The sequence below is a fragment of the Protopterus annectens genome, chromosome 4.part0, assembly GCF_019279795.1.
Source record: "Protopterus annectens isolate FY-2018-M chromosome 4.part0, PAN1.0, whole genome shotgun sequence".
Classification (NCBI taxonomy): domain Eukaryota; kingdom Metazoa; phylum Chordata; order Ceratodontiformes; family Protopteridae; genus Protopterus; species Protopterus annectens.
The window spans coordinates 773,215,289-773,238,284 of NC_056733.1; the positions used below are offsets into that span (position 1 = coordinate 773,215,289).

The 22,996-nt window shown below is 44.1% G+C and overlaps 1 protein-coding gene across 5 annotated transcripts in view; it reads right to left on the bottom strand.

Moving 5' to 3' along the window:
* Nucleotides 1-22,996, bottom strand: part of LOC122799579 (clathrin heavy chain 1-like) — a 1,937,764-nt gene that overhangs the window by 498,722 nt on the left and 1,416,046 nt on the right. For all 5 annotated transcript variants that reach the window (XM_044068726.1, XM_044068727.1, XM_044068725.1 and 2 more), the window contains 2 exons: nt 22,365-22,472; nt 19,321-19,488 (listed from right to left, as the gene is read on the bottom strand). In XM_044068726.1, coding sequence (XP_043924661.1) covers nt 19,321-19,488; nt 22,365-22,472 — 276 coding nt within the window. The remainder of the gene's footprint in view (nt 1-19,320; nt 19,489-22,364; nt 22,473-22,996) is intronic.

Sequence of the window (22,996 nt, forward strand, 5' to 3'; positions counted from 1 at the left end):
GCTGTACACATGTACAGATATCACAGTTTTAGTCTTGTAGGATTCTAAAAATGATACATTTCTAATTTGTCATTATTATGCCCATATCTTTTTGCAAGAGAGCATGGTGAGGACACAACTGACTGATCATTCTGAAGCGGACATTGAGTCACATAACTTGTACATGGATATGTAGTCTCTGTCTGTTACAGGCAATGAGATATTATGCTTTTTTAATCAATTATGAGAAATATTATATCATATTTCTGTGAATATCTCCATAACAAAGCATCACACAGTAATGGTTAAGGTATCATTTTAAAGCTGATATTCATACAAACAAAATTACAAATTGTATGGGTCTACATGGTACATTCACCAAGCTATTATGATTTGTTTTACCAAAAAGGTATACAATATGCACAATATCAGCATTCCTTGGTAAATATTTAATAATGACTTAGATATGCACCATCAACATTTACACTGTTGGAAAGGTCAGTGTCTGAACAACTTTGACATTTACAATTTTAATCTAGCTCTTATGGTTACAGAGTCATGAACATTTGCTTTCTGTATGGTATTAAAAATGGATCTGAAAATGAGCTCAGGCTGCACTGTTGTTGCTATGGTGGAAGTAAGCAGGCAGCATTTCCTGAGCTGCTCCAGAGTGAATGAGTTAGAGAGGGCAGAGAACCAGCAACAGGGGACGTTGTGGGCTGGGCCTAAACAAGTGGCGCAACATGAATGGAATTCTCGGTGTGGGATCTGCTTTCCACAGACGAGACAACTGTTAACTTTTTCGGACATCGGTTAGTGCAAGAAAAAAGGATCCCCAACGGGGTACTTAGCTTTATGTTTTCAGCTGTAATTCAAACTCTAGTAGTGACCAAATGGCACACTTGCAAAATGCTTCTGCTATGGGCTCCATGGCAAGAAAGACTGATGTAATGGCATCGTCTGCCTTGCTTTATAGCACTGACAACCTGATGTCAGACTACAGGCAACAGCAGGTGACGCAGAAAAACATGGACTCTGGTATTTGGGCCGGCCAAGGGCTACCACAGCAGGGATAACCCAGAAGTGATGACTGCAACAGTGAAACGCAAAGAACATCAGAAACCCCCTATGGAAGCTTTAGAGCCACAAGGGCATTAAACAGGCCTTGAGTGAAGTTTTACCATTCACTGAGAGGATCTTTAGGAGCAGGAGAAATGTGCTTAGTTTTCTACTACTTTTTGACAGGGAAGTTGACCTTAAACAACTTGGGAGGCTCTGACCCCTGACAGCACTATTACTACAGTCAGAACTTCTTCCCTCACTAATATTTAAGAAAGACCTGTAGGCCCTTTGGTAATAGCCAGATGTGGTTCCCCCTGTACATCTGAAGCAGGCATCTGCAAGACCTCCACAGACATGCATGAAGTTGGATCACTGCCAGCCTCCAAAGCGATCATAGCAGAAAAATCCATCAAGGAAACCATACAATCCTCCTGCTTTCACTAGCCTCAAGAGAGACGTCTGGTGGAGTTGGTACAGCTGAAGAATCCGACCAAACTTCCTTGGTCTTTTTCTTTGCAGATGGTTAACCCTTTAGCTGTCAATTTAAGTCGGTTTTCCAAGTAAATAACGAGGGAAGAAAGATGACTAAGCAACTTCTTAGGGACAAAAACTTGGCAAATCTCACAGGACGCATGGTTGTGGGAAGCTCCTAAACAGAACAAACATTGCTCGTGACAACCTTTATGGGGAATTTGTCTGCTGCACTGGCATTTCCCCTTCCGGATTACATGAAATCAACAACCAGAACAAGGTAAAACAAAGATAAGAAAAGTAAAAAAAAAAAAAAAAAAAATGGAACGTCTCACTTATCTGAAAAGTGGTATGATAACCAGCAGATGAAAGTGCATTCAGACAGACAATCGAAGATGGAGTTTGGACTGGCAGCAAAGTTGTTCTGAGGAAGGTACACCAATGTCACCCTTATGCCCCAAGCCGTGCACAGGAAGCATGTGTGTGACATACGTTGCACCCATTACAACCTAATGTCTTTGGCATACTGGCCAGACGTTGGGCTGTCCTAGGCAGGGAACCCTATTGCAAAGAATACTGTAACAGTGATATGGAAGGACATTTGGGGAATCCACATCTATGAAGAGGCCAGTCACAAGCGGAGATCCTCAGGGATCAGTGCTGGGGCCTCTCCTTTTTTGGCATTTATTTTGCAGAAATTAAGGCCAGTGTTGATGGTCTCTGGCTGACTAAATTTGCAACCATTTGACTAAAATCATTTTGGAAACTGCCATACTCAATTATGAGAAAAGGAGGCAGACAATTGGTCAGATTTTCTGAAAATAAGTCCTGAGGAGGATTAGGGTCCTTGACTGGGGGACTAAGCAAAAAGATACCTTTCAGAAAGGTTTTGCACAACTTAGAAGAAAGCCAAATAAGTGTGACTTTTTGCCATAGTGAAAATCTGGCATGGCAGCCAGCTGGACTTTGATAGTAGAGAAGCTAGACTCCCTCTTTGAAGAGGGATGCGAAAAAATCTAGGACTGCAGAAAAAGGAATCAAATGCATCTGGAGAGTCTAGGTAGAAAATCTCTTCCATTTGTTTCTGCAAACCTTTCTAGTAGAAGGTTTTTGAGAGGACAAGAGGATATTGTCAAGCCCATGGAGGAAAGCCTGGGATGTCTAGCCATAATTAGAACTGGAGAAACCATATAATTAACTTGAGGCTTGTTATGTCTGGATGAGCTACCACTGTCGGATAAAACAGTTCTGGACTGGTGTCCAGTATCCAGGGCTGATTCACAAGATGAGGCCACTGAAAGGGAGACCAAATTTAATGAGGTCAAGAGGGTGCAATGAGGATTACTGGGAAACCAAATTTAATGAGGACAAGAGGGTGCAATGAGGATTACTGTGCTCTTTAACCAGCAGACTTTCTGCAGAAATTTGGGAGTAGAGGAAATGAGGGATAAGCATACAATAGACCGGGGGGCCAACTGTGAACTAAAGCATCTCTTGGTGACTCCTCAGAGGAGTGATCACAGCAAAGAACCTGCTGCACTTATTGTTGAGGGTGGATGAAAAGAGATTGCAAAATAGCTGGCCCCATAAATGGAAAATTCTGTCCGCCACTTTAACACAAAGAACACTTGAAAGGCATCAGAATGGACTTGCTTCGTTTGTCTCTAAGCGCACGATATTTCTCCAGTATATGCAGTGCAATAAGAAAGCAACCGAAGAGATCACCCACTGCCACACTCACTGCCTTGTGACAGAGTCTAGGACCTGGTTGTCCCCTGTTTGTTGATGTACCAAACCACAGACATTGTCTGATTGGATTATAATTGTCCCAGAGGGGACAGCATCTTGCAATCTTAGGGGGACACTTCTCATTCTCCAAGACACTGACATGTGAACTGACCTCTTGAAGGGACCACTACATTGGGATGTCCTTCCCAAGAAATACCCCACACCCCAAATAAAAGGCATCTATGGTCACTGTGGCTATTGAGAAGAGTGAAACAAAAGGACGGCCGTGAGAAACTTAGTTTTAACAGATCCATCAAAGGAATTGTTCCTTGCAAATTTGTGTGAATAGACCACTGAACTGTGTGCACTATAGAATCTGCATATGATATCTAGCCAAGGGGACTAGTGTTATTGCAGCTGCCATGGCCCCCAAGGCTTGGAAGACTAGTTGTGCTGGAGGAGAGGAATGGGAGGTCACTTGTTTTACCTGGGATCTGAGGGTTTGTACTTCTGTTGGGGGTAGAAATGATATCTGACTGTGTCTAGATGAGTACCTATGAACGCCAGGCTCTGTGCAGGAATGAGTAGATTTATTGCAGTTGACTGTGATATCTAGATGGTTGTACAACTGCAGCAAGTAGTCCCTTGTTTGGAGAAGTAGATACCTGGTCAGAGCAGTCAGGAACCAGTTGTCTAGATAAGGAAACACCCAGAACCCTCACAGTCTTAAGTGAGCTGCTACCACTGTGATGCATCTTGTAAACACCCTGGGGGGCTGTAGTGAGACCAAAGGGCAGTGCACTAAATTGATAGTGACCGTCTCCAGCTAGAAGCACAGGTATATCCTGGAGCATCTTCATTTTGATGTAATAAGTACACATCCTGAATATCTATGGAGCACGTCCAATTGTCCTTTGGCACTAATGGCAGAATGTATTGAACTGTGACCATGTGGAAATTTGAGTATCTTGCATATTCATTTTATTTGCTGAAGTCCAGTATGGGTCTCAATTCTCCCATCTTTTTTGGCATTAAAGAATCTTGAGTAAACTCTGGATCCTATCTGGTATGGGCTGCCTTCTTGGATGACCTTTTTTCTAGCAGATTTCCAGAGCTCCTGTGTTCCTCTGATTGGGTGTAACACTGGGGAGCTTACTCATTTTTATGGGGAGAATTTGAGAAAATGGTATGAAATAACCTCTGGATATGATCCTCGGCACCCAAGAATCTATTGCAATGAAGGCCCAGGCTTCTAGGAGCGGAGACAAGCAACCCCTGACTGCCTCCAGAGAAAAGCAGTCTTGCAACTCCTCAGGAGTGCTGCTACGGTTTGTCAGAGAAGGAATCCATGGAAAGTACTGTTGTCATCAGGGGTATATAAAAACAGGCAGCTGACGCCATTACATCAGTTTTTCTTGCCCCAAATGTCAACAGCCCCCCCAAACAACGAGGTAAGTTATGGTGGCATAAATACCACCAGTAAGTAAATACCAATAACTCTGTAAGGGGTGAGTAAGAGAGAAGGGGGGGGAGACGGGGGTTGGAGGGTGGGAAACCAGGACTGCAACAGTGAATACATTTGAACATCTACATTTATGGTAAGTGTACATAACTGTACTACGTTCTTCATGTTTCACTGATGCAATCCTCACACTTGGGTTGATTCCCAAAGCTGAAGAATGGGTGGAGGCAGTCAAGAGTTGCAGCTGGCTAGTATGCCCTGTAGGACTGGTGCTGCAAAACCCACCCTGGATTTGGAAAAGATAGGCAGGTGGTAATGCTTGGTGAAGGTGTGGACGGAACTCCAAGTAGCAGCTTTCAGAATGTCCCTGATAGGGACTACCCTGAGGAATGCTGTAGAGGTTGAAGCTGTCCTTGTGGAATGGGTTCTGACCCGCGGAGGAGGTTTCCCATGGTGTTGGATACAGTGTGCTATCCACTTGGAGATGGTTTGTTTTGAGATGGTCTTGCCCTCTGCCCCTGGTGCAAAGCTGACTAGTAACTGGTCATATTTCCTGAAGGGTTTAGTACTATTAAGTTAGAATCAGAACTGTCTGTGCACATCTAAAGAGTGCAGGATCCTTTCCCCTTTATTTTGAGGATTAGGGAAAAAAGTTGGCAAATGGATAGATTGGTTGAGAGCCACACTGGACACCACTTTAGGCATAAAAGTAGGATTAGTCCTGAGGAAGACACTGTCGGCATGAAAAATAATGAAGGGTTCCACAGCCATAAGTGCTTGTAGCTCAGATACTCTTCTAGCTGAAGTGATGGCCAGAAGCAAGGCTGTTTTCCAAGAGAGGAATTTAAACTCTGCTGACACTGCAGGCTCAAATGGGGGTAAGCGTGAGCTTTTCCAGCACAAAGTTAAGGTCCCAAAGCAGGGGTGGATGCTCTGCTTGGTGACCTTACATTGTTAACCCCTCTCAGGAACTGTTTGACGAGAGGGTGAGAAGAGAGGTGGCTCAGTGCTGTAATGAGCAGAGATGGCGCAGGCATGGATCTTAATGGAAGAGGAGGATAGGCCTCTGTGGAGTAGGTCTGCTAGGTAATCCAGGATGAGAGGTAAGGAGGGCAGTGCTGTGTCCACTCCGCTCTTTTAGAGTGAATCCAGGAACAATACCTTTTGCACTTATCAGCATAGGATTTCCTTGTACTGGCTCTTCTGGCTTCCAGAATGACATCCAACACTGCTTGCTTAGGCTGGCCACTGGAGGAGAATTCAAGGAATAAGCCAGGCTGCAAGGTTCAGGGTTTGTGGATGTAAGATCTGTCCCTCCTGCTGACTGGAGGAGGGTCGGGATCTGGGGTACCTGCCATGGTGGCACCAGTGACCGACTGCGCAGTAGTGGGTACCAATACAGGCGTGGCCAGTCTGGGGCAATCAGGATTGCCCTTGGTCTTTCCTGTTTTATCTTGAGTAATACTCTTGTAAGAAGAGGCATCGGGGGAAATGCATAGATTGAGAGGTTTACCCACGGGAAGGATACGGCATCCACTTTCCAGGTCCTGCTGTGGTGTGTCCTAGTTCAGAATTTGCTGAGTTGGTGACTGTAGGGGAAGGCAAATAAGTCCACCATCGGGGTCCCCCATTTCTGGATTAGAAGGCTGAAGGTGTTGAGGTCTAATTGCCACTTGTGTGGGTCTAGTAGATTTCTGTTCAAGTTGTCTGCCAGAGAGTTTTGTTTGCCTGGCAGGAATTGAGCTTGCTGGTGAATATGCATGTCCAAAGCCATGTTCCACAGGGTCATGGCTAGCCTGCAGATTGGGTAAGAGTGGGTTCCCCCTCTGCTTGATGTACCACATCACTGTGGTGTTCAGTTTTTATTAGCAGGGGTCCTGGTGAGAGTAGGGATCCGAAAGTTGTCAGAGCGTGCTGAACAGCTAGCATCTCTTGTTGGTTGATGTGCAGATGAATTTGGCTTGAGCTCCAGTGGCCCTGAATGCACTCATCATCCAGATGTGCCCCCCAGGCGTAGTCTGATGAGTCTGTAGTTAGGGTCTGGGTAGTGTGGGGTTGTGTAAAGGGAAGTCCCTTGTTGTGGTTGCATGCTGCTGCCCACCAAAGAAACTCTGTCCTTAGACAAGGTATAACAGGTATGATGGTTTCCAGGTCCTGAGAATGTTGGCATCAAAGACTTTTTAAGTACCACTGTTGCTTCCTCATATGCAGTCTGGCATATGGAATTAGTAGAATGCAAGAGGCAATGAACCCTAGAGCCTGCAGGATTTTCCTTGCAGATAGCTGGGTTCTGGTGGCCATTTGAGTGAAGTAGCCTGTTAGATAGGGTTGTTTTTCTGGAGTAAGGAATGCCATCTGGGATGCTGTGTCCAAGCTTGCTCCTAGGAATACAATATTTTGACTGGGGACTAGTTTTGATTTCTTTTCATTGATAGTATACCCAGGGAGGTTAAAAGGTCCTTTACAAATGTCAGGTGCTGCAACAGCTTTTCCTGACTGTCTGCCTGAATCAGGCAGTCATCCAAGTAATGATATATTTGAACCTTTCTTTGTCTGCAATAGGCAATGGCTGGAGCCAGGCATTTTGTGAAGACTCTGGGAGCAGTGGATAAGCCTGCCCTGAAACTTGGATATTTCCTGCACGAGTCCTGATAGAGATGTGCAGATAGGCTTCCTTTAGGTCTAGGGTCTTTAACCAGGCATCATTGGACAGCAAAGGGAGAAGCTGCTGAAGGGTGACCATTTTGAATTTTGGTACCACCAGGAAGGTGTTTAGAATGGAAAGATCTAAGATTGGGCACCAGGTGCCCTCTTTTCTAGGTACCAGAAAAGTCTGGAATAAAACCTTTGACCTATCTGTTCTGCAGGAACAGGCTGAATTGCCCTTATGGAGAGCAGGGATTGAACTTGGTTTTGTGCCTCTGCCCAATGGTTTGGAGGAAGGTCTGGGAACCCTTTTGGAGTTGGCAGCATGTGGAAATAAAATTTGTACCCCTGGGATACTATGCTGAGGACCCATCAGTCTTTGGTGATGGAGGTCCAGTTTGTGCATGGCGGACAAGTTTTCCTCCTAGGGGCACGAGCAATTGGGGAGAGGTGAAGAGTGGAGTTGAGAAGTCATTGTGAATTCTTTCCATAAGGAGGTGAAGAGTGGAGTTGAGAAGTCATTGTGAATTCTTTCCATAAGGAGGTGAAGAGTGAAGTTGAGAAGTCACTGTGAATTCTTTCCATAAGGAGGTGGCTTAGCACCCCCTGTTTTAGAAGTGGAGGTACTCCATTGCTTAGATCTCTGCATACTCAGACTGTAATCTGGGGGGGGGGGGTCTGTTTCCCCTGGGTCTAGTTTGAGATGGGCTTGAGGGGACTGGAAAGGACCAATGTTTCGAGGAGCAATGCCTACTGAAAGTTGGAGGCTGCACGTGCAAAACATCTTTGACTTTCTGCATAGACTTAGCCTTTTCTTCCATATTTTTTAGAACCTCTTCTGCTTTGGTGCCCAACAGATTGTCCTTGTTCAAAGCAGCGTCCAGTAATTTTGATATGACATGGTCTGGCAAGGTCTGCTCCTTAAGCCAAGCATGCCTTCTAAGTACAGACAGAACACCTGTGACTGCTGCCCTGCAAGATGCTTCTAGAGTGTCAAACCCGCACTGCAGGGTATGTTTGCTGACTTGGCTTGCAGAATGCATAAGCTCCTGTAATTCTTTATTTTCTGCACAGTCAGGAAAGGTAGATCCTTTTTGCTTAATAAGTTCCATAGTATGCTGCTGGTATTTCAGTATGTGGAACTGGCAATTCAATACACTAATGGCGAGAGTTGCAAAGGTGTATACTTTTTTACCCCATTTGTCTAAACCTCGGGAATCCCTGTCCGAAGGGGTGGGATTCTTAGCTGTAGTTGCTTTTATGCCTTTAGGCCCTTGGGAGATTATCTCTGGGTCAGCAGTAGGATTTTTGAAAATAAATTTGTGACAGCCAGGGACTCTGTAGTACCCAAGTTACACACTGGAAATTAGTCACTGTACTTTATTGCAGAAGACAACAGTTTGCCTTCTGCAAGAAAGTACAGTGACTGATTTCCAGTGTGTAACTTTGGTGCCTTAATTTACTTTTGCTGCTGTTGTGCGTTTTGGGCACCTCAGTGTACCTGCAGCAGTTTGGTTTTTGCATCTTCACTCTGTAGTACCTGCCTGGTTTCCTTGGAGCAAGGATTAAAGTATCGGGAGTTAGACTGGATCCCATAAAAACATCATCCAGAACAGGAGGGATAAAGTACAGTTTTGTACCTACCATAAATGTAGATGTCCGATAGGTATGCATCTGTAGTCCTAACAAATGGGTTGTCCTGCCTCAAGCAGCCCTTCGGTTGGCCGGATTCCAAAGTCTGGGTCTGGCCTCGGCTGATGTCGCACTTCACCCGACGTCATTGCTGCTGGGGTATAAAGGCATCAGCCGACGCCATGTTCCTCAGTGTTTCTTGCCCCAGATGCCAGGTGCCCTCTAGGAAGGCTAAATTTGGATAAATGCAGATAATTCCAAACAGTAGAGAGCAAAATATATATACATATATATATATATATATATATATATACACAAACAAATACACCATAATAGATTCCCCCAGCTAGCTAAAAGTGGGGTAAGTACCCTAGGAATACCACAGAGGGGAAGGAGGGTGAGTAATCCTGACTGCAGATGCATACCTATCGGACATCTACATTTATGGTAGGTACAAAACTGTACTATGTCCTTCAAGGATGCATCTGCAGTCCTAACAAATGGGTAGAATACCACAGCCAAACTGGGGGAGGAGGCACTAAGATAATGATGGTGTAGTTAGGATCCCTTGCAAAACAGCAGTTGCAAAACCTGCTCGGGATCTGGAGTATAAAGGAAGATTATAATGCTTGGCAAATGTATGCACGGAGCTCCAAGTAGCAGCTTCTAAAATGTCTTTGGTAGCCACTCCTCGTAGGAAAGCTGTAGTGGTGGCTGTAGCTCTTGTGGAATGAGGCCTCATATTTTCAGGAGTTGTCTTTCCATGAAAAGAGTAGCAGAATCTAATGCAATTTCCTATCCATTTTGAGATTGTCTGTTTTGAAATTGCTTTTCCTTGCACTCCTGTTGCATATGCTACCAGAAGCTGGTCAGTTTTTCTGCTGGCTTTAGTTCTGTCCAGATAGTAGCGTAGTTGTCTGTGCACATCCAAGGTGTGTAGTAGTCTTTCCCCCCTGTTCTGTGGGTTGGGGAAGAATGTAGGTAAATGTATAGCTTGGTTCAAGGATACCCTGGAGACCACCTTTGGCATAAAAGTAGGATTGGTTCTCAGAGACACTCTATCCTGATGGAAGATAAGGAAAGGCTGTACTGCCATTAATGCCTGTAACTCAGATACTCTTCTTGCTGAAGTGATTGCTAGCAGGAAAGCAGTTTTCCAAGATAAGAACTGTAAGTCTGCTGTTGCTGCTGGTTCAAAAGGGGGAAGTGTTAATTTTTCCAGCACAAAGTTGAGATCCCATGCAGGCAGAGGTGGCTTCCTTGAAGGCTTTACGTTTTTGATTCCCCTCAAAAACTGCCTGAGTAGAGGGTGAGAGAAGACAGGAGGATCCATGTTGTACTCTGCTGAAATTGCTGATGCATGAATCTTAATGGAGGAGTAGGACAGGCCATTGTGGAACAGTTCTGCTAAGTATTCCAGGATGTGTGCTATGTTTGCCATTGAGACATTTTCTCCCTTTGCTGCACTCCAAATGAGGAATCTTTTCCATTTGGCTGAATATGTTTTCCTTGTGGAGGGTCTGCGAGCCTCCAGGATAATGTCCTTAACCCTCTGAGATAAATCTGGTTGATTTTGTTTCATGGGATATTCCAAGCAGTTAGCTGCAGTGTCTTCAAGTTTGGATGCAGGGTCTTGTAGTTGTTCTGTGTTAGAAGTAAGGGGCATAGAGGTAGAGGCCATGAGTGTGCCTGAGACATGCTTCTCAGAAGCGGGTACCAATGTTGTCTTGGCCAGTCCGGAGCTATCAGAATTACCTTTGGCTGTTCCTCTCTGATCTTCAGTAGGACTTTGTACATCAAAGGAAGAGGTGGAAATGCATATGCTGTCAGGTTTTTCCAGATGAAGGATAGAGAGTCCACCCTCCAGGCAAGTGGGTGGTATACTCTTGAGCAGAATTTCTTCAATTGGTGGTTGTGTGGGGAGGCGAACAGGTCTATCTCTGGCATTCCCCATTTCTTTGTTATGGTTCTGAAGATATCTGGATGCAGCATCCATTCGTGAGCATCCGTGGTAGTCCGCTTAAGGTGTCTGCTAGTGAATTTTCTTTCCCTGGTACAAATCTGGCCTGCAGATGAATGTTGAGATTCAGGGCCAAATGCCACAGGTCCATTGCCATCCGGCATAGAGGGTATGAGTGAGTACCTCCCTGTTTGTTGATGTACCACATAACTGTGGTGTTGTCCGTCCTTATCAGCAGGTGTCCTTGTTGGAGGAATGGTCTGAATGCCTCGATTGCATGTTTCACTGCCAGCATCTCCTTTAGATTTATGTGAAGATTCAACTGGTCTTGGGACCATAGGCCTTGTATACACTTGTCTTCCATGTGTGCCCCCCAACCTTGGTCTGAGGCGTCCGTGGTGATTGTCTGGCTTGGATGTGGTTTGTGGAAAGGCAATCCTCTGTTTATCTGACAGGCCTGAGCCCACCACAGGAATTCTTTTTTCAGGCATGGAATAATTGGTATCTGGGCTTCTAGACTGTGCTTGTGTTGAGACCATACATTCCTTAGGTACCACTGTAACTTTCTCATATGCAGCCTGGCATGCGGAATCAATATTATGCAGGATGCCATGTAACCCAGGGCTTGCAGGATTTTCCTTGCCGTAAGCTGAGTTTGTGTTGTTAGTGCCATGAAATAGACTGGTAGTTGCTTTTGTTTTTCTTCTGTGAGAAAAGCCATCTGAGTAGTTGTATCCAGTTCTGCACCCAGAAATGTTATCCTTTGGGATGGTACTAGCCTTGACTTTTGAATGTTGACTGTGTATCCCAAGGCTTGCAACAGGTGTATGACATTGGCCAAATCCTTTATTAATTTTGTCTTGCTGTCCGCTTGTATTAGGCAGTCGTCCAGGTATGGGTAAATTTGAATTCCCTGAAGCCTGCAATGAGCAATTACTGATGCCAGGCATTTTGTGAATACTCTGGGCGCAGTAGATAAGCCAAAGGGTAATGCTGAGAATTGATAATGCTCTGATCCTGCAAGAAATCTGAGGTGTCTTCTGCAATCTGGTCGTATAGGGACGTGCAGGTATGCCTCCTTGAGATCTAGAGTCACCAGCCAAGACTCCTTGCCCAGCATGGGAAGGAGTTGCTGGAGGGTCAGCATTTTGAATTTTGGAACAATGAGGTATGCGTTCAGTGCAGACAAGTCGAGAATAGGCCTCCATTGATTTTCTTTTCTTGGTACAAGAAATAGTCTGGAGTAAAATCCTTGGCCTTGCTCCATAGGTGGTACCTTTTCTATTGCTCTCATCTTTAGTAAACTGATGATTTGTTTTAGAGCTTCTGTTTTTTGGCTTGGTGGAAGGTTTGGCATTCCTCTCCTTTTTGGTAGTGTGTGGAAGTGAAACCTGTAGCCCTTGTCTACTGTTTGTAAAGTCCATTTGTCTCCTGTAATGCAATGCCAGTTTTCTGAAAATAAAGCTAGCTTTCCGCCCAAGGGTGCTTCTAGTTGTTCTCTGGTAGGCGGAATGAGAGTCAAGTCATTGTGTCTGTCCTGTGGAAGTGGTTGTAGTGGCAGCTGTGGCAGCACTTCTCTGGTTGGCAGGTTGCCATTGACGACCCCTGTAGGCACCTCTTGATTGGTTTCTGCCTCTTGGACGTCTATTTCTGCCTCTCTGTGCTTTGGATGTGTCTGGAAAGGACCAATTTTTCGAGGGCCAATTTCTGCTAAACCTCGGAGGTTGGACCTGTAAAAAATCCTTGACTGTTTGGACAGATTTTGCTTTTTCTTCCACTTTCTTTAGAACCTCCTGTGCTGGGGAGCCAAACAAACTTTGCTTCTCCATAGGAGCATCTAGGAGATTTGACTTAACATGGTCTGGTAAGGATTGCTCTTTTAACCAGGCATGCCTTCGAATCACTGCTCCAGTCATAGCTGACCTAAAAGAAGCCTCCAGTGCATCATAGCCACATTTTAAAAAATGATTACTGACCTGCTGAGAGTTATGTACCAATTCCTGAAGGGACTTACGGTCTATAGGTTCAGGAGAGGACAGTTTTTTATTTAGCTGGTCTAACAAAAATTCCTGGTACTGTATCATGTGAAATTGACAGTTTAAGGCCCTGGCAGAAAGAGTAGCAGATGTATAAACTTTTTTACCCCATCTCTCCAATGCTCTAGATTCCCTTTAAGGGAAGAGGGTTTTTGGCAGAGGCAGCTGCAACACCTTTAGGGCCCTGAGAAATGGTTTCTGGGTCTGCAACATGAGCCTTATACAAGTGGTAGTGAGAGTCCAGGACCCTGTAATATCTGTCAGGCTTTGCAGGGGCCGGAGGAAGAGAATCGGGGGCAGTACTGGCATCATTATATGCATCATCAACAACAGATAGTACAGGAGGTATGGCTAAAGGCCTATGCTGTGGTAAATGTAAAAAAGTCCTTAGCCTTTTCCTTGAATCTGAAAAATCCTGGCCCTGCCATTGGAAGTGTTCCCTCATTGAGTGTAGGGTTTCCCCAAAGGAAAATTCTTCAGGTGGAGAAGCAGAAGGTATGGAGTCTTCTGCATCAGAATCCTCATAAGGTGAATATGGGCCTTCCTGATGGTCAGATAAATCTGAGCCATCCGAGGAATAGTCTGAAGAGAGGTTCAGGTGGTTCAGTCCTAGGCCTCTTATCTGCAGGGGGTTGAGAGGCCCTGTCTGGGTGAGGTTGGGACCCCCTGATCAAAGAAATAAGGTCCTCAGCAAGGCTGAGTATCTGGGAACTAGAAGTAGGCCTGTGAGAGGGAGCTTTAGTAGGTAAGGCCTTGGAAATTTTGGCTGCTTTAGCCCTGGAAAAGGCCTCGATAGACATAGAAGCAGGGGGTCTAGCAGCCCCACGTGCAGGAGTAGAGATGTCTAAAGGAATAGTGTCTGACAAATCCTGGGAGACTGCTTCTGCAGCAGTAATATCTGAAGCCGATTCAGCCATGGCCTGTGTGGCCTCAGTTATCAGAGGCATGCTTTCAGCCGAAGGAAGAACCGAGGACTCGGTTTCAGCCAAAACCGAGACACTCGCGGTAGGCCTAACCGTGGTTTCAGCCGAAACCGCGGGCTGCGGGTGTCGGTCCTTTTCCTTGCGTTTTTTAGCTAATTGTGTAGTCGGAGTCTCCGACGGCATTTTATATGCAAAAGCGGGACCAAAAAACTCTTCTGCAAACTCCGACCGACGTCTAAGCATCCGTCGGTTGAAGGAAGCACAGGCTAAACAAGCTGATACGTCGTGGTCTGGGCCTAAGCAAGGAAGGCAGTAAGAGTGGAAATCCTTATGAGGTATTTGTTTCCCACAGGTTAAACAATTATTTACTTTTTCTGACATCGGCTGAGGCAAGAAAGAGTCCCCAACGGGGTACTTAGCTTTTTTAGACGTTTTCGGTAGTAGAAATCTCTGGATCTGACCGACCGGCACTTGCGAACAGCTTCTGCTTCGGGCACCGCGCGGCAAGAAAGACTGAGGAAAATGGTGTCGGCTGATGTCTTTATACCCCAGCAGCGATGACGTCGGGTGAAGTGCGACATCAGCCGAGGCCAGACCCAGACTTTGGAATCCGGCCGACAGAAGGGCTGCCTGAGGCAGGACAACCCATTTGTTAGGACTGCAGATGCATCCTTGAAGGACATCTAAGGGTCTGTGCTGTGTCAAATCTAAAAATTCCCTGAGTCTCTTTTTGGACTAAGGATAATCCTGGCATTCCCGGTAGAAATGTTCTCTCAAAGTATGTAGGGTTTCACCAAAAGAAAAATCCTCTGGAGGGGAAGCAGAAGGAATGGGATTCCTCTGCATCTGAATCATCATAAGCAGATAAGGCATGTCTTCATATTCAGAAACCTCAGAGTTGGACTACTGGTCAGTTAAAAATGCTGGGGACAAGTCTCTTTCTCTTAGCAGGGGAAGGCTGGCTTCCACTAATCAGCATGATCAGGTCTTCTGCCATTTTAAGCATTTGAGATTGTGGCATGGGAGCAGGTGCCTGAGTTTGGGTTGTCTGTTTTTTTAAGTGCAGCTCGTACTCTTGGCCTTAAAAACTTTTAGTTTTAAAAAGAACTGAAGACGCGAACGTTGTCGGCTTGTGTCAAAAATTGGTAATGCGAAGAACTTCCTCAGAAGCCGGTGCCTGCACAGTGACTCTGGACCCATCCAAGGCAGAGACATCCGCAAGTTCTGTAGTCAAAGCAGCATCAAGTGGCATACTGGACTCAGAATGGGTCTCGGTAGAGGCCTGAGAATCCATCAAAGTTGGCATCAGGAATACGGAGATCAAGAGCAAAAGTATTTAGCCACAATAAGGGCCCGACGACGAATAGTTTGGGCATTGAGCACAAAACCGACAGCGAAGTATGTCGTGGTCTGGGCCTAAACAGGTGATACAGTAAGAATGGGAATCTAGGTGTGGTATTTGCTTTCCACAGGGAAGACAATTGTTAACTTTTTCTGGCATCGGTTAGAGCAAGAAAAAAGGATCCCCAACGGGGTACTTAGCTTTAGAAGACTTCAGGATGATTCAGTCCGGAACGAACACGCAAGCAGCGGCCGACCGGCACTTATGCGAACTGCTGCTGCTTTGGAATCCCTGGCAAGAAAGATTGATGTAATGATGTCGGCTACCTGTTTTTATACCCCTGACGACCTGACATCAGTCCTGAAGTGACAGCAACTGACGCAGAAATACTAAGTCTCTGGTATTCGGGCCAACTGAGGGCTACCTGCAAGCAGATAACGCAAGTGTGATGACTGCAACAGTGAAACACGAAGAACATCCCTGGTTTTGCAGGCTACTTTTGCCATGAGGATGTCATCTAATGTTGAGTCCCCCCCTCTGCCTCTGGAAAAACAATCACCTCGTGAGTCTTGGAAAGGACCTTGGAACCTAGGAACTGAAACTTTCCTACCTCCTCACTGATTTTGTGAAAAAATGTCTCTGAGGGGTAGAGAAACAGATCCCAACAGCAGACAAGGTCTTACTTTCCTGCTCACTTTTGGAGAACATTTCTTTCATTTTGAGGACGGACAGAGAAGATCCATCAAATGGAGCACTGATGAATTAAAACTTGAAGGGCTCCACAAAATCACATTCAGAAACATTTTCTGACTTATCTCCAAACCCACTGCCCTTGAGGTGCCCTCTGCAGCATGGGAAATCACTCATGGATGCATTAAATATGGACTGAAGGGTGGCCAGCTGTGAAGAAATCTTATTCTGGTCCTCCACAGACATGGATCCAGAAAGAGATTTGTAAAGCTCCTTTATCAAATATCTTTGCAATCTTGTAAAGTTTGTCAAATAATTCACCGACCTCAAGGCAAAGGTCGCTAAGGCGTAGATATACTTCCCAAATCCGTCCAATGCCCTAGGCTCCCTGTTAGGGGGATGGACAGATGTGCTCTGCAAGCTGTTTTTTGGTGGCTGCTGCTACAATAGCATTGACTGGAACCCCTTTACTCCCATGTGCTTCCCCCTTCAGGGAAGCTAAAAATTAGTCTGGTCACTTGGGAATTGTATCTACAGTATCTGGTTCCTTCCATGCATGGCATGAGACAAGATCTATTAGCTCACCAGTCGGATGGGTCACCCAAGACATAGCTGGACCATACCAGAAGGTCTCCAGAAACAGACTCCTCCTGGGAAGAGGGTTCAGAAGACCATCCCATTTTTTTGTTTTATAATTTCCAGTACTTCTCCAAAGGAAATATCGTCAGTTGGAGATCTGGAGGACCCTTCCCCTTCACCAAAATCAGTGTTTTCAGTGAGATTCCCCGAGAAGAATCCAAGTCTCTCTCCTTACACGTCCTCTACCCTAGGGACTTCAGTGGAATGGTCTGGTGAGGTATAAAAAGTGGCAGGGGAGTCCCGAGGGACTGATGGGAGGCTCAGCCAGTTAGGTTGTCTGGTGACTAGAAGTGTGAGGCTAAGAACTCAAACCCAACAGTGGAAAAGAACCTGGACTGGGGGGAGGTCAAAGGTTTCATTTCTCTAGCACTACCTCAAAGGTGGAGGACCAAGCAGAAACAGATGCCTGCAGCATCAAAGCCAAAGTTCCAATGTGCCAAATAGCCCTGAACTCTTGCCTTGATCAGGCAGTTGGATCCTGTCCAGTACTGAAACACCTAGGGGCAAGGATGGCTCCGATAACATCATAGTTGACTCCAACTCCCCAGAGCTGGTGCTGCCACTTTAGCTCCGAGAGTCCTCCTGCTCCAAAAGCATCAGAGCCAGGGGACTCAGGAGCATGGTCAGAGTCTAAGAACCATCTGTCGTTTGATCTGATGAGGACACCTTCAACAATCTCTGATCAGAGGGCTCCAAAACCATGGGATAGATTGAAGGAGATATTGGTTCAGTGGAGGCAGGCTCATGGGTCCAATGGGAGATGGAGATGGAGATGGGATTACCCTATCTGGATCTGAGCTCAAAGGAACTTGCGTTTCCATCCTTTCCACCTCTGCTTCACACAAGCTCCAGGTGGACCTAAGACAGGAGCTGGTTAATGATGTTCTCAGAGTTACTTGAAAAGGAAAGTGAAGCCAAAGATCAGATCCAGCAAAAACCTAGGCGATCGGAACTGAGATAACTTGGGCATCAATGAGGTAGGATCCAAAGGTGTCAGATCAGCCTTCTTTGGGTCTGGCAGGAGGCTTAGAAGATGGAGCTGCTGCAGTAGTACAGTCCAGGGAGCTTTTTTAATGTCTTTTTCCTTTGGGGGTGAATCAGGCTTCCCCTTTTCAGACCTTTTTGAGGAGGTTTGACCCCCAGTTTCTAGAGAGGAAGAGGGGAAAAAGGTCTTTCAAACCAACTTCTTTTTTCTGCCAATAAGAGCCTTGAAATTAAAGCCTGCACAAATGAAGCAACCAGTTTCTAAATGGGCAGTGCCCAAACAGTATGCACATTTTTTTGGGCATCAGAATTGGGGATCATATGCCCACAGTAAGTGCACTTTTTAAAACTGGTTAGTTTATCAGCCATGGCAAATGGATATGAGTTAAGCTATAGTAACAGTTTTTTTACAGAACAGAAAACGCTCCAATAATGGTAACTAGAAATACCTTTGAGAGGGTAGAAAGGAAAGAATTATAGCAAAAAAAAAAAAAAAAAAAAAAAAAAAAAAAAAAAAAAAAAGTACCCAACAATAAAAGGGTAGGAAAGGAACAGCCAGACGGACAGAACTTGAAACTAATGGAAGTAAGGGAGAGTGAGAGAGAAATACAGACATATAATTCAAAAGCCGTAAACTTACAACTGGAAACTATTGAAAAATTCACCTGAAGGCTCGAGAGCAGGAGATCTGCATCAAAGAGAAACTGTGGCAAATGAGATTTAAAGATTTAAGGTATTTTAGGTTAATGGGGCATTGTGGATAAGGGAGGAGCTTGAGAGTTGGATCTGTGAAAGTAGCCAAGACGGATCCAAGGCCAAATCAGAGACCTATCAGTTCAGGAACAAATAAAAATGACATCAGATCTGGAAGTCCTCTCCAGCAGCATTAAAAAAAAAAAAAAAAAAAAGTTGAAATATGTTATCAGTGAAGAGCCAAAGAAAACTGACTTGTGCAGTCACAGTACAAAATACTGCTCACTGAAGATGTGAATCAGTGACTAAGTGGATGTAAAACTGAGGGATTCACTACAAATACTCGAAGCTAAGGGAATTCATATCACAACTGTATAGCAAACAAACTACATATACTCAGGCTAGTACGGTTGGTAAGAAATTAATCAATATTAAACACTGAAAAGCTTTTGGAGGGTGTTAAGCCTCCCTGCTCCTCTCACTATACCTAAATTATTCTCACTCAGAGGTCACTGAACCTTGGAAAAAGGATAACTAGGAAATACAAAGCGACAGTCTGACACTCTCTTTGCAGAAGGCTATGAGCTCAAAGAATGAAAAACACACAGTATACGAGCCCTAAAACACTATTTCATGAAGTGAAAAGCACAATAATAATTAAGCATCAAGTGAAGAAACTAAACTGGTCTGAATGTCCCGAGTGAAAAGATTTCTGAACTAAGCAGTGAAAGCAGCCACAGCCCTGGTAGAGTGCCCTTTCACAATAACATTGCCATAATTATAGGAGAGCCTACTATTGCTATAGGAGAGGAACTGCCCCCTAATTTTGGGCTCTTAAAATTCTAACATTTAAATTATTTAATTAATTCTATGGGTTTCGTATTATATGTGGCTTGCTGTTTGCTAAACTCTTATTTACACAAAATGTCTAGGCTCAGGCATTACAATACTTCTAAATAAAAATAGGGTAGCTGCCATTCACTTGGAATCTATGTTCTATTTGCCTGGTAATAGTATTCAAAATTGGACACAATTTCTGAAACATGCAATAACAAATGAAGGGATTTTCTTACTTTTGGAATATTGACTCGGGACCAGAACAGTTCCAGGTGCTCTCTCATCTTCTGAGGTTTAAACTTGGAATACAGGATGGCAAGCTCAGTGAACATTCCCATGTGAGCACGTTCCAGGCCAAGTGCAGCTTCAAGTAAGGCAATCAGCTCCTCGAAGTAGCCACGATCCTGTGGAAAGGCAAGTATGAACACTTAAAGCAATAAATATCTCATGCAGCTTGCTGAGGTGCAAAAATTAATACCTTCTAAACGACTCCCAGCTCTGTTGCAGAGAGTGATAAAAGTCCTGACTATAACCCAGAATTTGAGTAACTGATTCAGATGTTCGAGCAGCTGGTTGAGGAAGGGTGGTATCTGGCCAATGCAGGCTCATACATTTTAGAAGGAATTGTGGTTTCAGTCACTGCCTGCATCCCACAGTCAGCAAGTGGAAGCTTGCTGGCTCTGGTGATACAGCACAGATCAGGGACACATAGGCTTGTATGCCATGACAGTAATAATAGCCTCATTAATGTGAGGAAGGGAGCATATGTAAAAAGAACAATGTATGCCTCCTGTACAATACGAGTGTAAACATTAGGAAGCAATTGTGGGTTCAGGGTCTAATACAGAAACTCCATCATTGCCAACACAGTTGCTAGTAAAGGCAAACCATTTCCGTGGCTGCCTGAAAGCAGTTTCCTCCAGTCTACTATCCCACTTGTGCTGACCAGTGATGCAGGAATTAAGTGGGCTTAAGACCATTATAAGGTTGACTGATGGTCAGCAGGCACACAGGGAAAAGCTCCTAAAGAAAAAATATACCTCCGTGTTACAACTACACTCCCTCTCTAGTTTAACTTCTACAGCAGGTAAACTACTTTAGGGTCAAATAATTCCATTAATAAAATTACAGAAATATGTGAAATTAAAAGATACCCAACACAAACTAAATTAGTTTTTAACTAACTGTTCACTGATTAAACAAGTGCAACTGGACCCTTCAACGAATTGTGCATTATTTCATACATCACATATGCAAAATCAAAGTCCTTTGATGCATTTTTTTGTAAAGCATTTTACTATGCAACAGCTCAATGGTACCACATTTAAGTGAAAACAAATATGTACTGAAATGGATTACTGTAAAAGATCCTTTTGTTGCCTCGCTGCTTCTTGCTCTGTGGTTTGAAACTTGGCTGGACTGCCTTCATTGTGGAGGGCTTTCAGGACGGTCACATATTTCTTCAAATCCACCAGTGTCATGGGGACAACTGGAATGGCAAAACTCCAAACTGTGTGAGAAAGAGACTGACCTGTAATAGACTGGTGTCCCACTCAGCATTTCCTTCCTGCCATACACCCATAGAGTACCAAGATGCGACTAGTGAAAATGGACAGAAGGGAGAACAGTTTCAGCTAAAGTGTTCCAAACAAACCACTGCTTAAATGGTGAGGAATGCACACATTACTTAATGTTCTTGTTCCTTTCCACATAAAAGTACACAGAGTGGCAGTAAAATGTACTATTCATTGGCTCTACCCAAGGCTGCTGCCACATATAAGCTACAGGCCTAGAATCAGAAAAAGCTCAGCATGCTGGGAAAAGGTACTATCAAATAGTATCATGTAACCCTGATAATTAGATGTGCTCAAAACTTTCAAGTTTTTTTTTTTTTTTTAAACCTCTTGTTGCCTGAGTTTGTCCCACAGGTCTAGTGACTCTCTTTTTGGGGAGAGCCAAAGTGATATTCATGCTACTGGAGGAAATTTGGTCAAGGCACTGAGGAACTTTCCCATGTCATTACGATAGGTGCCACGGGATCTTTTACATCCAACTGAGCTACCATCATCTCAAGCAAATGGGACCTCGGTTTAACGTCTCATCCAAAGAAAGACTCATACAGGAGTGCAGCATTCCCTTAATGCTGCACTGCAGTGTCAGCAATCTTATCACCTGGAGTGGGAACAGAATCCACTGGCGTCTGGTCTCCCAACACCAAAGGAGTGTGCACTGCTTGTTGAGCCACTGACACTGGGAGAATAGCCCAAATAAGAGCATACTTGAGCTGCAAGGAGATACAAGCTCTGCAAATGGGATATCTTCATCAGGGAACTCTGGTGCCAAAATGCAGGGTTTTGGTATCTCCGTTACATGAGTGTTTTTTTTTTTTTTTTTTTTTTTTTTGGGGGGGGGGTAATGGGCAGTCATTCATTGAAGGCACTGTGGACTATTCAATCTGTTTTATCCATGTAATCTGCACTTAGATCCCTTCCACGCTTCCTTCCTATCACAGCTACTACGTGAAGTGCAATTCTTCTATCCACAAAAGATTACTGCAATAAGATAAGTATCAGTACATGAAAAGTGCATTAAATTAGTAGCACTTTTTCCTTGAGTTATTTCAAAGATTAACCATAATAAAGTACTTGCCAAAACATCAATTTTTCTTATGACTTTAAAAGAAGCAGATACTATACCACAGGGCTCAGCATTCCCATACTTTAGCAAACTAAGATGTTAAGCACCACTGCAGTGCATTATTATCCACTAGCAATTACTACCAGCTTCTAAAATTAAAGAAATTCTGATGTGTGCTGTAAAAGCCCTGGCTAAGTGCTGCAGAACACACTACAAAACATGTCCACTCACAGCAAGCAAAAATGACTCGGCTCTGAATGTAGACCTTAACCGAAGGTCAGGATACATACTTAAGTTTTTAGCTTTCTATCATACTAAAAGGATAGTTAAATTAGAGTAAATAAGGTAATTAAAGTGGTAGAGTGCATTCAAAGACTGTGCATGAATTTGTTAGCATGTAATCTGAATCAAAGACATTCTAGCCTACTAGTTGGCTGTATTTGTTTTTGTATGGAGAAGTGTACAGTCTGCATGTTACATATTCTTAAATAACTTCCCAAAAAATTCAAAACAGAGGAATCTTTACTCAATCTTGGTACCCAAGCTGACAGCTCACAAACTAATCTTCCCAAAAATGAACCAGTGAATGACCAATCATTGAACTCTTCACCTAGGTCATACACTTGGTTACAGAATCTCTTACCTGGTAATAGCTGATAAGCTCTTCAAGTTCATCAGCATGGATTACAATGTGAAGACCACAAATCTGTGCCAGCCGAAACTCCTGCCCATCAACGCAAGCAAAGCATACCTACAAACAGAAATGAACATAGCCGTTTACTTCAACAATGTGTGCGACTCTCAGATATACAACATAAAAAAAAACACACATTTAGCTTTTATCTAGTTGTTAAAGAAGGGAAACACCGGCAGTAAATAGTGGCATCAAGAACAAAGATTTACTCACTTTAATACCAAACTGAAAAACATTAACAAAAGTCTGGATGTTGTTCCTCTCACTCGTAGCATAGAGTAATGGGGAGCAAGTAACTGATTCAGTTATTCTTCTGTGCATCCATTCAAGAGCTGATTAAAGTCTTCTATTTTACTGGACATGCAAATAAGCATCTGACCATGGTGAATATCTGATGCATGCACTTTTCAATCTGACTGCATAACATGTTTCTAAGGCCAACACTTTTTCAGGCTCACCACTGTAGGCATGTCTACACTGAAGAATGTTGCTGGAACACACACTTGACAGCAGACCAACATCTGTAAGCTGGCACACACATCCTGTTACCCCAAGTACTAGAGAAGTTGTGATCTAATACT